General features: G+C 37.5%; 1 protein-coding gene across 1 annotated transcript; it reads left to right on the top strand.

Moving 5' to 3' along the window:
- Nucleotides 1-8,471: 8,471 nt before the first annotated feature.
- LOC100677418 (olfactory receptor 8J3-like) lies at nucleotides 8,472-10,904 on the top strand. The gene has a single exon (XM_064288051.1). It carries the CDS (start codon nucleotides 8,846-8,848, stop codon nucleotides 9,791-9,793), a length of 948 nt encoding a protein of 315 aa, XP_064144121.1. The 5' UTR covers nucleotides 8,472-8,845; the 3' UTR covers nucleotides 9,794-10,904.
- Nucleotides 10,905-13,352: the final 2,448 nt, after the last annotated feature.

Genomic DNA, 13,352 nt, shown 5'->3' with positions numbered 1-13,352 from the left:
CCAGTTACCTTTGGACCCCTGTTGTGGGTGGCTGGGTGACCTGAGTGGAGCTACCAGTCCTTAGGTCCCTATGTGGGTAAGTGAGGACCTTGTTTAATAGGCAAAGCAATGGCAAAGGTCAAACACCCACCTCTCCACCGCACATCTGAAATGGTGCAGCCCAACAAGGGCCTATTCTCCCGAAATAGGCCCACACAGGTCCACGCAGAAGGGAAAGGTGCTCAAGGTCCATGGATGGTTTATGCCTGGACAGGAGCCACTTCTGTCCTGAGCTCCCCCAGTTAATAGAGCTAGCAAATTATCTTTTCCCCCAGATGGCTCTAGGTGCTCACTAGAATCTATCTCAGGCCCAGGGATCCAGCCGCTGAAGCCTGCTTGGGGGTGGGGGGCGCAGTAAAATATACGCAAGTACTTAGCTTTTGCCGAGAGCACCATTCCCTCAGGTTCCAGAGGTGTGTATAAGCTATTTGGCTGGCTGATTCTCCCTGAGGAAACTGTGGTGAACGTTAGTACCAGCCCACCGCTGCCACCACCACTGCTCCGGGAATGGTGCCTTAGGGCTCCCCACGATTTGGTCTGGTAACTCATCCCAGCTTCTGAAGAGTCTCTTCCTCCCCTTGACCCTCAGTTCATTGTCTAATCTTGCCTTTGATGCTCAGGGCTCCCAGCTTGTCACAAATGTACTAGTTTTACTTGTTTTTTTGGGTCTTTGTTGTAAAGAAGGCTCACCGGAAGCATCTGTCTATTCCACCATCTTTGCTCCACCTCCCCAATGACATTTTTTAATGAGTTGGAGAAGTAAATCACCAACTTCATATGGATGTGGAAGAGGCCCTAGATAAATGAAGCATTACTGAAAAGAAGAACAAAGTGGGAGGTCTCACATTATCTGATTTTAGAGCCTGTTATACCATCATGGCAGTCAAAACAGCCTCATACACATAGACCAATGGAACAGAATTGAGAATCCAGATATAAATTCATCCACCTATGGGCAGTTGATATTTGACAAAGGCCCAAAGTCTGTTAACTGGGGAGAAAAACAGTCTCTTTAACAAATGGTGCTGGCATAACTGGATATCCATCTGCAAAAAAATGAAAAAAGACCCATACCTCACACTATGCACAAAAGCTAACTGAAAATGGATCAAAGACCTAAATATAAAATCTGAAAGGATAAAGAACATGGAAGAAAAATAAGGACAACACTAGGAGCTATAATACATAGCATGAACAGAATACAAAACAATCCTAACAATTCATAAACACCAGAAGAGAAACTAGATAACTAGACCAAACCAAAAACCAAACCCAGGGCTGTTGAGTTGATTCCAACTCATAGCAACCCTATAGGACAGAGTAGAACTGCCCCATAGAGTTTCCAAGGTGCACCTGGCGGATTTGAACTGCTGACCCTTTGGTTAGCAGCCGTAGCACTTAACCACTACACCACCAGGGTTTCTATATAACTATAAGCTCCTAAAAATCAGCTACACTCATCAAAAGACTTCACCAAAAGAGTAAAAAGACAAACCAAAGGCTGGGAAAAAATTTTGGCAACAACATATCTGCTCAAGGTATAAACTCTAAAATCTACAAGGTACTGCAAAACTTCAACAACAAGAAGACAAATAACCCAATTAAAAAATGAGCAAAGAATATGAACAGTTACTTCACCAAAAAGACATTCAGGTGACTATCAGATACATGAGGAAATCCTCAAAGTCATTATCCATTAAAAAGAGAAATGCAAATCAAAACTACAAAACTACAATGAGATACCATCTTACACTAACAAGGCTAGCGTTAATCCAAAAACACAAAATAATAAATATTGGAGAGGTTGTGGAAAGACAGGAACAGTTATACACTGCTGATGGGAATGTAAAATGGTATAACCACTTTGGAAATCAATTTGGCTTTTCCTTAAAAAGCTAGAAATAATACTACCACAGGATCCAGCAGCCCCACTCCTTGGTATACATCCTAGAGGAGTAAGAGATATATGCACATCCATGTTCATTGCAGCACTGTTCACAACAAAAAGATAGAAACAACCTAAATGCCCATCGGTGGATAAGTGGATAAACAAATTATGGTATATTCACCCAGTGGAATACTTAAACCCAAACACAATGATAAAAACACAGATGAATCTGCAAAACATCTCATAACATGGATGAATCTGGAAGGCATTATGCTGAGTGAAATTAGTCAGTGACAAAATGACAAATATCACATGAGTCCACTATTATAAAAACTTAAGAAAAGGTTTAAACACAGAAGAAAACATTCTTTTGATGGTTATGGGGAGGGGAGAGGTACCCGGTAACTAGATAGTAGGCAAAAGTTACCTTAGGTGAAGGGAAGGACAACACACCATAGAGGCGAAGCCAGCACAACTGGACTAAATCAAAAACTTAGAAGTTTCCTGAATACAACCAAACACTTCAAGGGACAAAGTGCAGGGGCTGGGGTTTGGGGACCATGGTTTCAGGGGACATCTAGATCAACTGGCATAATAAAATCTATTAAGAAAATTTTCTGCATCCCACTTTGGTGAGTGGCATCTGGAGTCTTAAAAGCTAGCAAGGGGCCATCTAAGATGCACCAGTAGATCCCAACCCACCTGGAACAAAGAAGAATGAAGAACACCAAAGACACAGGGAAATCTTAGCCCAAGAGATAGAAAGGGCCACATAAACCAAAGACTTCATCAGCCTGAGACCGGAAGAACTAGATGGTGTCTGGATACCACCAATGACCGCCCTGACAGGGGATAAAACAGAGAGACCCTGATGGAGCAGGAGAAAATTAGGGTGCAGAACTCAAATTCTAGTAAAAAGACCAGACTTAATGTTCTGACTGAGACTGGAGGAACCCCAGAAGACATGGCTCCTGGGCTCTCTGTTAACCAAGAACTAAAATCATCCCCAAAGGACAAAGATTAGACTGGACTGTAAGACATAAAATGATACTAGGGATGAGTGTGCCTCTCAGTCCAAGTAGATACAGGAGATTAAATGGGCAGCTCCTGTCTGGAGGTGAGATGAGAAGTAAGAAAGGTACAGGAGCTGGTTGAATGGACATGGGAAATCCAGGGTGGAAAGAGGGAGCGTGCTGTCACGTTACAGAGAGAGCAACTAGGGTTATATAACAATGTGTGCATAAATTTTTGTATGAGAATCTAACTTGAGCTAAAATCTTTCACTTAAAACACATATCCACACACAAAAATTATCGCAGTAAAATGTACATAACAACAACAACAAAAAAAGATTACAGTCTAGGAAACCCTATGGGGCAGTTTACTCCATCACATGGGGTTGCTATGAGTGGAAATCTACACAAAAGCATCTAACAAAAACAACAGCAAATTATACTGCAATAAAGTTGTTTGAAAATAAACCATTGTAACATCGACTTTTCTGTAATATTTTAATTTTGCTTCTCAGAACTTTTGCCCAAATTTCCATATAATCTATATATACAAAATTTTAAAAGCAATAGGCAATGGGTTTGGTTTTGGGTTTTATATAACATGTACATGTTTATAATTTGTTTAATATATTTCTATGATATTTAGTTAATTTTTTTCTGATATTTCACCATATTGAAGCATAATCTTGTGCAGATTTCCATTTATATATTTCAGTAACTTGTATTACTTCTGCAGAATAGATCTCTAGAAGCGGATTTTCTACAATAATGAAGATGTACATGTTTTCAACTGTTTTTGTACCTAAGGCAGTAGGTTTAGAATGACTGTGTTCCTCAGTTCATGGCACATTTTCATTATTGGTCCAGGCAATGCCCCTTATCCTCCTCCGCCTTTTTTTTTAGTCCCACTTTATCATTATTCCTTTATCCAGTTATTTCTGTCACTGCTGGGTAAGCATTCCATTTAATTTAAATTGGTTGTGTTTGTTTTCCTTACAAAATGAACATTACTGTTCTCTGCACATGAATTTATACTTTATATAAATGGCACCCTGCCAGATACCTCAACTTCCAATTTTCAATTTAAGGCCTGCAGTGTTTCAAGTGGACAATCTTCTGATTAAAAAAAAGGAAGTATTGCTGTAAAGGAGACTTAAGGCCCATAGAAGAGAAATTTCTCAGTAACAATTCTTTCTAGATAATTCTATTACTCCTTACATGGAAAAAAAAATACATTTAAAACCTTCAATATTAAAAACAATGAATCTCTATCTCCAGAAATTTCACATTCAAATATAAGAAAAGAGCATCACTTTTAAATACTGTATTTTACTCTTCTCCAGCAGCTATCTTCTAGATTAGCCACCTTTTTTTTTTCCTATCTTTTTCTCACCTACAAGAGTAAAGAATATTTTTATTAAACTCAGGTTGTTTTTTGGAGGTTGCATCATCCACTTTAACTTATTCCTTAAATTAATGACTATGTAACTGTATTCTTTTACATAAAGAGGGGTAAAAAAAACTGCAGATAGTGGCAAAACAAAAACATTGTTTACACCACACTCACAACTTAGCTATACACTGTGTGTGCTACCAGGGCTCAATAAAGATATAGTATGTTTTAATCTGACTGCTAGACCTTTGGTTCCTAGCCCTATCATGCTCCATATTTGCAATAATCAGTCTCTGAATGCAAATGAGCTACTTTGGGAGACAGACTTTAATCAGTGTCCCTCAGATGCCGTGGAGTTTAGCTCATTTCAAAAATATAGGCCCGGATTGCCTTTGGGGCTACTATGTCATGGATCTTGTTAAGTACAAATCCCTGGTGGCCCCTTCCCTAAGGAGATAGAAGACAATTTGTTGATCTGAGCATTGCCTGTGCTGCAGAGATAAAGTCTCAAAGTATTATAGAGCCCACCACCTCTGACTATCGAAGTCATGGAGTGATGCTCACTAAAAACTAGAAGCAGATTTTCCATTAGAGGTGGGTAGAAAATATTTATTTCATTAATATGTTAAAAAAAATGTTTTGTTGAGTCCATTTTGACTCATAGTGACCCTATAGGAGAGAGTAGAACTGCCCCATAGGGTTTCCAAGGACTGCATGGTAGATTTCAACTGGTGACCTTTCGGTTAGCAGCCGTAGCTCTTAACCGCTATGCCACCAGGGTTTCCCATTAATATATACTGGGCTTTAAAAATCCAAAACCTATATTTTCAAATGAGCCATTCAATCTAATTTTTGGAAAACACTGGGAGTTCCATATAATCAAGTAATATAATGCTTAACTAAAGTTTTTTTAACTGAAGTTTGTTTCCAGGTTTTATAGCTCTTTTGGGATCATACACTGTCAAATATGATACAGGAATGCTAGAATCTCAAAAATCAAGGGTTGATGGTCAGTGAAAAAGGCTTCAGATTGGTAAAGAACATACTAGGAATTTTTGGCTATATATATAGCAAAAATCAAAACTTGAGATAGATAGCCAAAAAAACACTATATCCTCACCGTTATGGGCTGAATTATGCCCCCCTACGATATGTGTTGTAAATCCTAAACTCTATGCCTGTGATTATAATCAAATTTGGGAATGAGTTGCCTTTGTTACAAAAAATGAGGCAGGATTAGTGTAGGGTATGCCTTGAGTCAACCACCTACCAAATCACGAATAGGAGGTTAAGCAAGCTGAGATGGGGGAAGAGAGATTCCAAGCTACTGGGAGATCGCCAAGGGACCAGGAAACAGAAAATGAAGAGAAAAGTTCCTTCCCCCAGAGCTGATAGAGAAAGAAAGTCTTCCCCTAGAGCCAACACCCTGAATTTGGACCTCTAGCCTTCTAAACTGTAAGAAAATAATAGATTTCTGTATGTTACAGCCATCCACTTATAGTATTTCTGTTATGGCAGCACTAAATAACTTAGGCAATCACCTAGATTGAAGTTTCTCAAATGTCTATAGCCTAACCACACCCATGTTCTCCAGACTTAAATATTAGCTTCCTTAAACTGTTGCTTAAATGTCTCCTAGGCTTCCAAAACATGTTTATCATTTTGATCAACCCCACCTTCAACCAGTTTTTCTAATATTCAAAATATACCATGGCCATTCATCCAATTACAAAAGCCAAAAACACAAGTCTTTCTTATTCCACCCCCATCTCTCATTCCTTCATAGTCTTTAGTATAATTCAGTGCATGAATTATGTTAAAAAGGGCATCTTGTTTTTACGCCCATCTGTCTGTCAAATTTACCTCCTTCTGTCTTCAGCTCACCCACTTTGAACCAAGACAATACTTCTGTTCACCGACAATCTTATAGCAATGTCTTGCCCCATTTCTTTAATCTTACAATTCATTCTCTTCGTAACAGCCAAAAGAATATAGTAAAGCCTGTGAAAGTCAGAGCCTGTATAAGGCAGAAACCTCTCAGATAAGAAAAACTCAACAGTAAAGTGGGGTAGAATTCTTAATAGAGAACGACACTAAGCACCCTGTCAAAGGCAAAACTTCCAAAAAACTAAGGCAATTCCCTTTAGTCCTGGCTTTGGCAGGTTTCACTGTATTTTTAAAACTTAAAGCTGATCACTTTACTCCTCTAAATTAAAACTTTACAAGGGCTTGTAATTCACATAGAGTAAAATCTTTTATTTATTTGTGAAATATCTGTTGTTATTGTTAGATGTCATTGGGGTAGCCCCATCTTGGAAGGAAATGGTACCTGATCAGTTGGCGTTTCAACCACTGTGATCCCTCTGGTTTTTACTGACTGTTTTTTAGAAGTAGATCACTAGGCCTTTCTTCCTAGAAAATCTTAGTTTGGAAGGTCCCTTAAAATCTGATCAGCATCACAACACCACACAAGCCTCCAGTGACAGAAGGGTGGTGGCTGTGCATGAGATCGTTGGCTAGGGGTCAAATTGTGATCTCCCATATGGAAGGGAAGAATTCTACCACTCAACCACCAATGCCTCGCTGCATCATCTGATCCTACTTTAATTTTTCAGTTCTCTCATTATAATTCAGTCACTTCAAATATGTAACCATCTCCACAACGTGAAAAAAAAAAGAATTATTTTCTACCACAGAAAATTTTTAAGAATGCACCCCTATGTTTTTTTTCTAATTTCTTATATAGCTGGTTCCATCTAATTCTTGATTTCAGTTCAAAAGTCACCCTCTCAGAAACTCTTTGTATCACACATAAGTTGCCACAGATTCTCACAGTATATCTTCTTGTTTAATTAACTTATTGCACTATCATAGTCTTCCATTGTCCTGTTTATATATTTCCTTGCCAGCTTTATGTCTGTTGCTCAATATTGGAATGAAAGGTCTGTGAGGTGGGGAACAAGTAATTTATCTACATCTTGAACATTGCCTGTCACAGAGTAGAAACTCAACAAATATTTGATAAATACATGAAGGTGTTTCAAATAAATTAAGTGAAAGAATGATGTCAGGTTTAAGAAACAGTTATCAGGTACTTAAAGTATGAGGATTTTTTGTTTTGTTTTGTTTTTTGGTCTTATTTCTTTGATCCCTTCACATGGCTTTTTCTGTCTTTCTCACTTCAGAATTAATTTACATCTAATCCTGTAGATTGAGTCCTGCCTCACTACTACAACTTCCATCCATCCTCCCTCATTAACATCATAGAGGCAGGATTTACAAGATACAGGAAAATCACACAATACTGGGAATCATGGCTGAGCCCAACTGATAACACATTTTTGTCGGGACACAACTCAATCCATGACAAAGGTAATGAAATTAAAAAATGAGAAAAAAAATTAACGCCTATGCACGACAGAATTAGCAAGATCAACATAAATCTAATAGAAGTTATAACAGGATAGACTGCAGAGAATGGGTCTGGGTAGTGGCTAGGATTGTCTATTCTTAACAAACAACAGGAAAACTTAGATTAAAAATCACAAACAGCCATTAAATTACTTGGGACAAAAAATTTCTCAAACTTTTCTTCTATGCAGTTGGGAGACTTAAGCTATCGATCATGATTTCAAATGTTTGCAAGTGTCTTAGTCATCTAGTGCTGATACAACAGAAATACCACAAGTGGATGACTTTAACCAAGAGAAATTTATTCTCTCACTATCTAGTCTAGTGCACTACAAGTCCAAATTCAGGGAATCAGCTCCTGGAGAAGGCTTCCTCTCCCTGTTGGCTCTGGAGGAAGGTCTTTGTTGTCAGTCTTTCCTTGGTCTGGGGGCATCTCAGTGCAAGAACCTCAGGTCCAAAGGAAGCGCTCTGCTCCCAGCGCTGCTTTCTTGGTGGTATGAGGTTCCCATTTGTCTCTGTTCAATCCTCTCTTTTATATTTCAAAAGAGGCTGGCTTAACACACTATCTAATCTTGTAGACCTCATCAGTATAACTGCTGCTAGTCCCTGTTATTACATCATAGTGATAGGATTTAAAACACTTAGGGAAATCACACCAGATGATAAAATGGTAGAGAACCATACAAAGGAATCATGACCTAGCCAAACTGACATATTTTGGGGGGGCACAATTCAACCCATGACAGCAAGTAAGTAAAATATTCAAGTTTTAATAATATTGTGAGGAAGTACACTTCTTCAAAACGGTGCATGACGTCGGATCATTTATTTAATTTACCATACATATACTTTCTCTGTCCCAAATGATTGAGAAAAAGTATAGGCTAAGAATAAGATTATAGTTCATGGAAGAGTAAAGTTGAAAGAATACATACATTTTTTATCATAACTTGAGGCTTGGGTTCAATAACTGATTTAGAATAATACAGAATTCAAGAAAATCTCACCCAAGGAATTATCTTTGCCATCTAGAAAATAATTCCTTAAAGTTTTAACCCCTTTTCTGTTTATTCTCCAAACAGATGAATTTCAAACTCTTATATGGCTCCTGAAAATCTCACTGGGGTGATGGAGTTCATTCTCATGGGAGTCTCAGACCGTCCAGAGCTCCAGGTCCCCCTTTTCTTTGTCTTCCTGGTGATCTATGGGATGACCGTGGTAGGGAACCTGGGCATTATCACCCTCACCAGTGTGGACTCTCGACTTCAAACCCCCATGTATTTTTTCCTCCGACATTTGGCTATCATTAATTTCGGCAATTCTACCGTCATTGCCCCTAAAATGCTAATCAATTTCTTAGTAAAGAAGAAAAATACCTTTTATTATGAATGTGCCACCCAAATGGGTGGGTTCTTGTTTTTCATTGTAGCTGAGGTTTTCATGCTAGCTGTGATGGCCTATGACCGCTATGTGGCCATTTGTAACCCACTGCTCTATATGGTGGTAGTATCTCGACAGGTCTGCCTTTTGCTGGTATCCATTGCATACAGCTATGGCTTTTCCACAGCTATTGTGATTGCTTCTTCTGTATTCTCTATGTCTTATTGTTCTTCCAATATCATCAACCATTTCTACTGTGACACTGTTCCACTGTTAGCATTGTCCTGCTCTGATACTTACTTTCCAGATACAGTAGCCTTTATTTCTGCAGCTATGAATTTGATTTTCTCTGTAACTATAGTTACAGTATCCTATTTCAACATTATCTTGTCAATTCTCAGGATACATTCATCAGAAGGAAGGAAAAAAGCCTTCTCCACCTGTGCCTCACATGTGATGGCGGTCACAATGTTCTATGGAACACTGCTATTCATGTATTTGCAGCCTAAAACTCACCATTCATTAGATTCTGATAAAATGGCTTCGGTGTTCTATACACTGGTGATCCCTATGCTGAATCCTATGATCTACAGCTTGAGGAATAAGGATGTGATAGCTGCCTTCAAGAGATTCCTGTCAAACCCATGCTATTCCTTTAAACCAATGTAATTTTAGTCTATTTTAGTAAATGATAAGATGGTTAATGTAGGCTGTAGGTTATTAGTGTAATGGGAGTTTTCATATAAGTTGAATCATATAGCAGGTAGTAGTTTGTGTCTGGTTTCTTTCACTCATAATTTTGTGTGTGTGTGTGTATGTGCATTTCATTAATGCTGTAACATGTATCAGAATTTTGCTCCTTTTTAATTGTAATGGGTATACGACAGGTCATCTATTTACTTACTATTTGGTCAGCAGTTGGATCACTTCCAATTTTTAGCAATTACAAATATTGCTGCTCTGAACCTTTGAGTAGCACTCTCATGTGATTATATAATTTTTCATTTCCCTTGGATAGATACCCAGATGCTGAATTGCTGGGACAATTGGTAAGTCTATACTAATCCTCTTATGAATATGCCTTAAAATTTTCTGAAATTTTTCCCCAGCTTATATGAGAGTTCCAGTGTCTTCACATACTTGCCATTCAGGCGTTGTCATTTGTTTTGATAAGAGCCATTTGAGTGTGTGTGTACTAATACCTGTTCTGGTTTGAATTTGTATTTTCTCAGTGGCTAATGATTTTGTTCATCATTTTAGGTGTTTCGTTAGTTATTTGCATATCTTCTTTGGTAAAATATCTACTCAAATATTTTACTCTTTTTTAAATTGGGCTACTTGCCTTCTTGTTACCAAGTTATAAATCTTTATATATTCTGGATACCATGCCTTTATCAGATACATGATTTGCAAATTCTTTCTCCCACTCTGTGACTTCCCATTTTCTAAGTGGTATCTTTTGCAAACCAAAGTATTACTGATAATGTTCATTTTTTTTTTAATATGAGGCATTTCTGATATTATATCAATAGAACCTTTGCCTAAACTGAGTCATAAAAATTTTCTCTTATGAGTGCTGACATGTCCTGGGGTTGGCAACCAATTTTACAAAACAATATGTATATTAATTGTTTAATGAGAAGCTAATTTACTCTGCAAACATTCATATAAAGCACAATTAAAATTTTTTTTCCTGTGTTTACTTCTAGAAGTTTTGTAGCTTAAATACTTAATGTTTATGTCTATGATATTTTTTTATTACATTTGTCTGTAAAGTGAAGGCCAGGGTCTAAGTCTTTTTTTTCACATACAAATATACAGTTGTCACAGGGCCAGCTGATGCAAAAGACTAAAAATTCCCCATAGAATTTCCTTGGCGTTTTTGTCAAAAAGAAATTGCCCCTAAATATAAAGCTTTTTTTTTTTTTTTTATAAAGCTTTATTTCTTGTGTCTAAATTCAGTTCCACTGATCTATATAACTATTTTTATGCCAAAGACATGCTGACTCACTCATTCTAATTTTATAGTAAGTTGTAAAACAGGGAAAAGTAAATTCTCTCACTTTGGTGAGATTTGCCAAGTTCTTCACGGAATCATCCTGCAAGTACTGCCTTTCTCCCCTCTAGGATGTAATCAAATTTACCCTTGAAAGGGCTTTGATCCTGCAACCAGCATGGACTATTTTCCTTTCCAGCCTCGCCTCTTAACCATCCTCATGATTGTTTAGTGGGAAAAAATCCTGATAAATTGCTTTTGCAAAAATTTTTGTCTTTAGGTTCCTGGATGGAGAACCCAACTTAACCAATGTTATAATTTCTACATGCTATATTTGTTTTCATATTTTTCCTGAATGTTGTGTCTTGTGATAAAAATTTATTTTAAAGCATTAAATATTTGATTTTACACCTATTAGAATGTTTAAAATTAAAAAAAAAACTGACAATATCAATTACTGGTGAGGATATGGAGCCACAGAAACAATCATTCATTGCTAGCAGGAATACACATTGGTGCAGCATGTTTGGAAGACAAATTGGCAGATTCTCTAAAATCTGAACATAATCTTACCATACGGTCCAACAATCACACTCTTAGGTATTTACTCAACTGATTTGAAAACTATGTCCACACAAGAACCTGTATGCTAATATTTATAGTAGCTTTATTCATACTTGTGAAAACACTAGAAGCAATCTAGATGTCCTTCAACAGGTGAATGAATAATCAACTGTGACACATCCATAAATGGAATACTATTCAGTGACTAAAAAAAAAAAAAAAGAGCTACCAAACCATTCAAAGACATGGGCAGGTCTTAAATGTATATTGATAAGTGAAAGAAGCCACACTGAAAAGGGTACATACTCTGTGATTCCAATCACATGACATTCTGGAAATGCCAAAATTATAGAGATAATAAATTAATCAGTTTTGCCATGGATAGTGGAAGGGAAAGGTCAAATATGTGAAGCCAAATGGATGTTTTAGGGCAGTGAATCTATTCTGCATGATACTTTCATGATGGATACATGATACTATGCATTTGGCAAAACCCACAGAATTTTATAGCATAAAGGATAAACTTCAACAAATGCAAACTTTAAAATAAGTCATTTAGGAGGTCAGGGGATCTCAAAATGGAATGCAGAATATGACAAGGCAATCTCACTGGATTATAAATGGGCCAATCTTACTGAATTGGGTGGGTGAAAAGTTGCTGACCAATGTAATCTCGGAAATGAGAGGAATGTGTTCAGACTAAATGCAAAAGTAATTGCGTATAATCTTGTATTCTAGTTTATAAAGTTGTTTCTCACGAGGGTACAGGTTAACAATTCTGAAACCAGTATACAAGTGTGATGAAATTTAATGATTAAGTGAATGGCAGATGGTAAGGGCCAGGTTTCTCAATGTTAGAGTTCTACCTTCAGTGTTTTTGTTGTCAGGTGCCACTGAGTCAGCTCCAACTCATAGCAACCCTATGTACAACAGAATGAAACACTGCCCAGTCATGTTCCATCCTCACGATTGTTGTTATGCTTGTTGTTATGCCACTATGTCAATCCATCTGGCAGAGGGTCTTAGTAATTTTTCCTGGCCCTCTACTTTACCAAGCATGACATCCTTCTCCAGGGACTGATCCCTTCTGATAACATGTACAAAGTATGTGAGACGTAATCTTACCATTCTTGCTTCTAAGGAGCATTTTGGTTGTACATCTTCCATGACAGTTATGTTCATTCTTTGGCAGTCCATGGTATTCTTTACCAACACCACAATTCAAAGGCATCAGTTTTTCTTCAGTCTTCCTTATTCGTTGTTCAGCTTTCACATGCATATGAGGTGATTGAAAACACTATAACTTGGGTCAGGTGCACCTTATTCTTCAAGGTGACATCTCTGTTTTTCAACACGTTAAAGAGGTCTTTTGCAGCAGATTTGCTCAATGCAATGTGTCTTTTGATTTCTTGACTGCTGTTTCCATGGGTGTTGACTGTGGATCCAAGAAAAATGAAACGTTGACAAGTTCAATCTTTTCTCCATTTATTATGATGCTTATTGGTCCAGTTGTGAGGGGTTTTGTTCTCTTTATTTTAATATGTAATTCATACTGAAGGCTGCAGTCTTTGATCTTCATCAGTAAGTGCTTCAAGGCCTCTTCACATTCAGCAAGCAAGGTTGTGTCATCTGCATAATGAAGATTGTTAAAGAGTTTTCCTCCAATCC

The sequence above is a fragment of the Loxodonta africana genome, chromosome 7 (genome assembly GCF_030014295.1).
Source record: "Loxodonta africana isolate mLoxAfr1 chromosome 7, mLoxAfr1.hap2, whole genome shotgun sequence".
NCBI classification, from domain to species: domain Eukaryota; kingdom Metazoa; phylum Chordata; class Mammalia; order Proboscidea; family Elephantidae; genus Loxodonta; species Loxodonta africana.
This window is presented reverse-complemented; position numbering and strand designations above follow the sequence as displayed.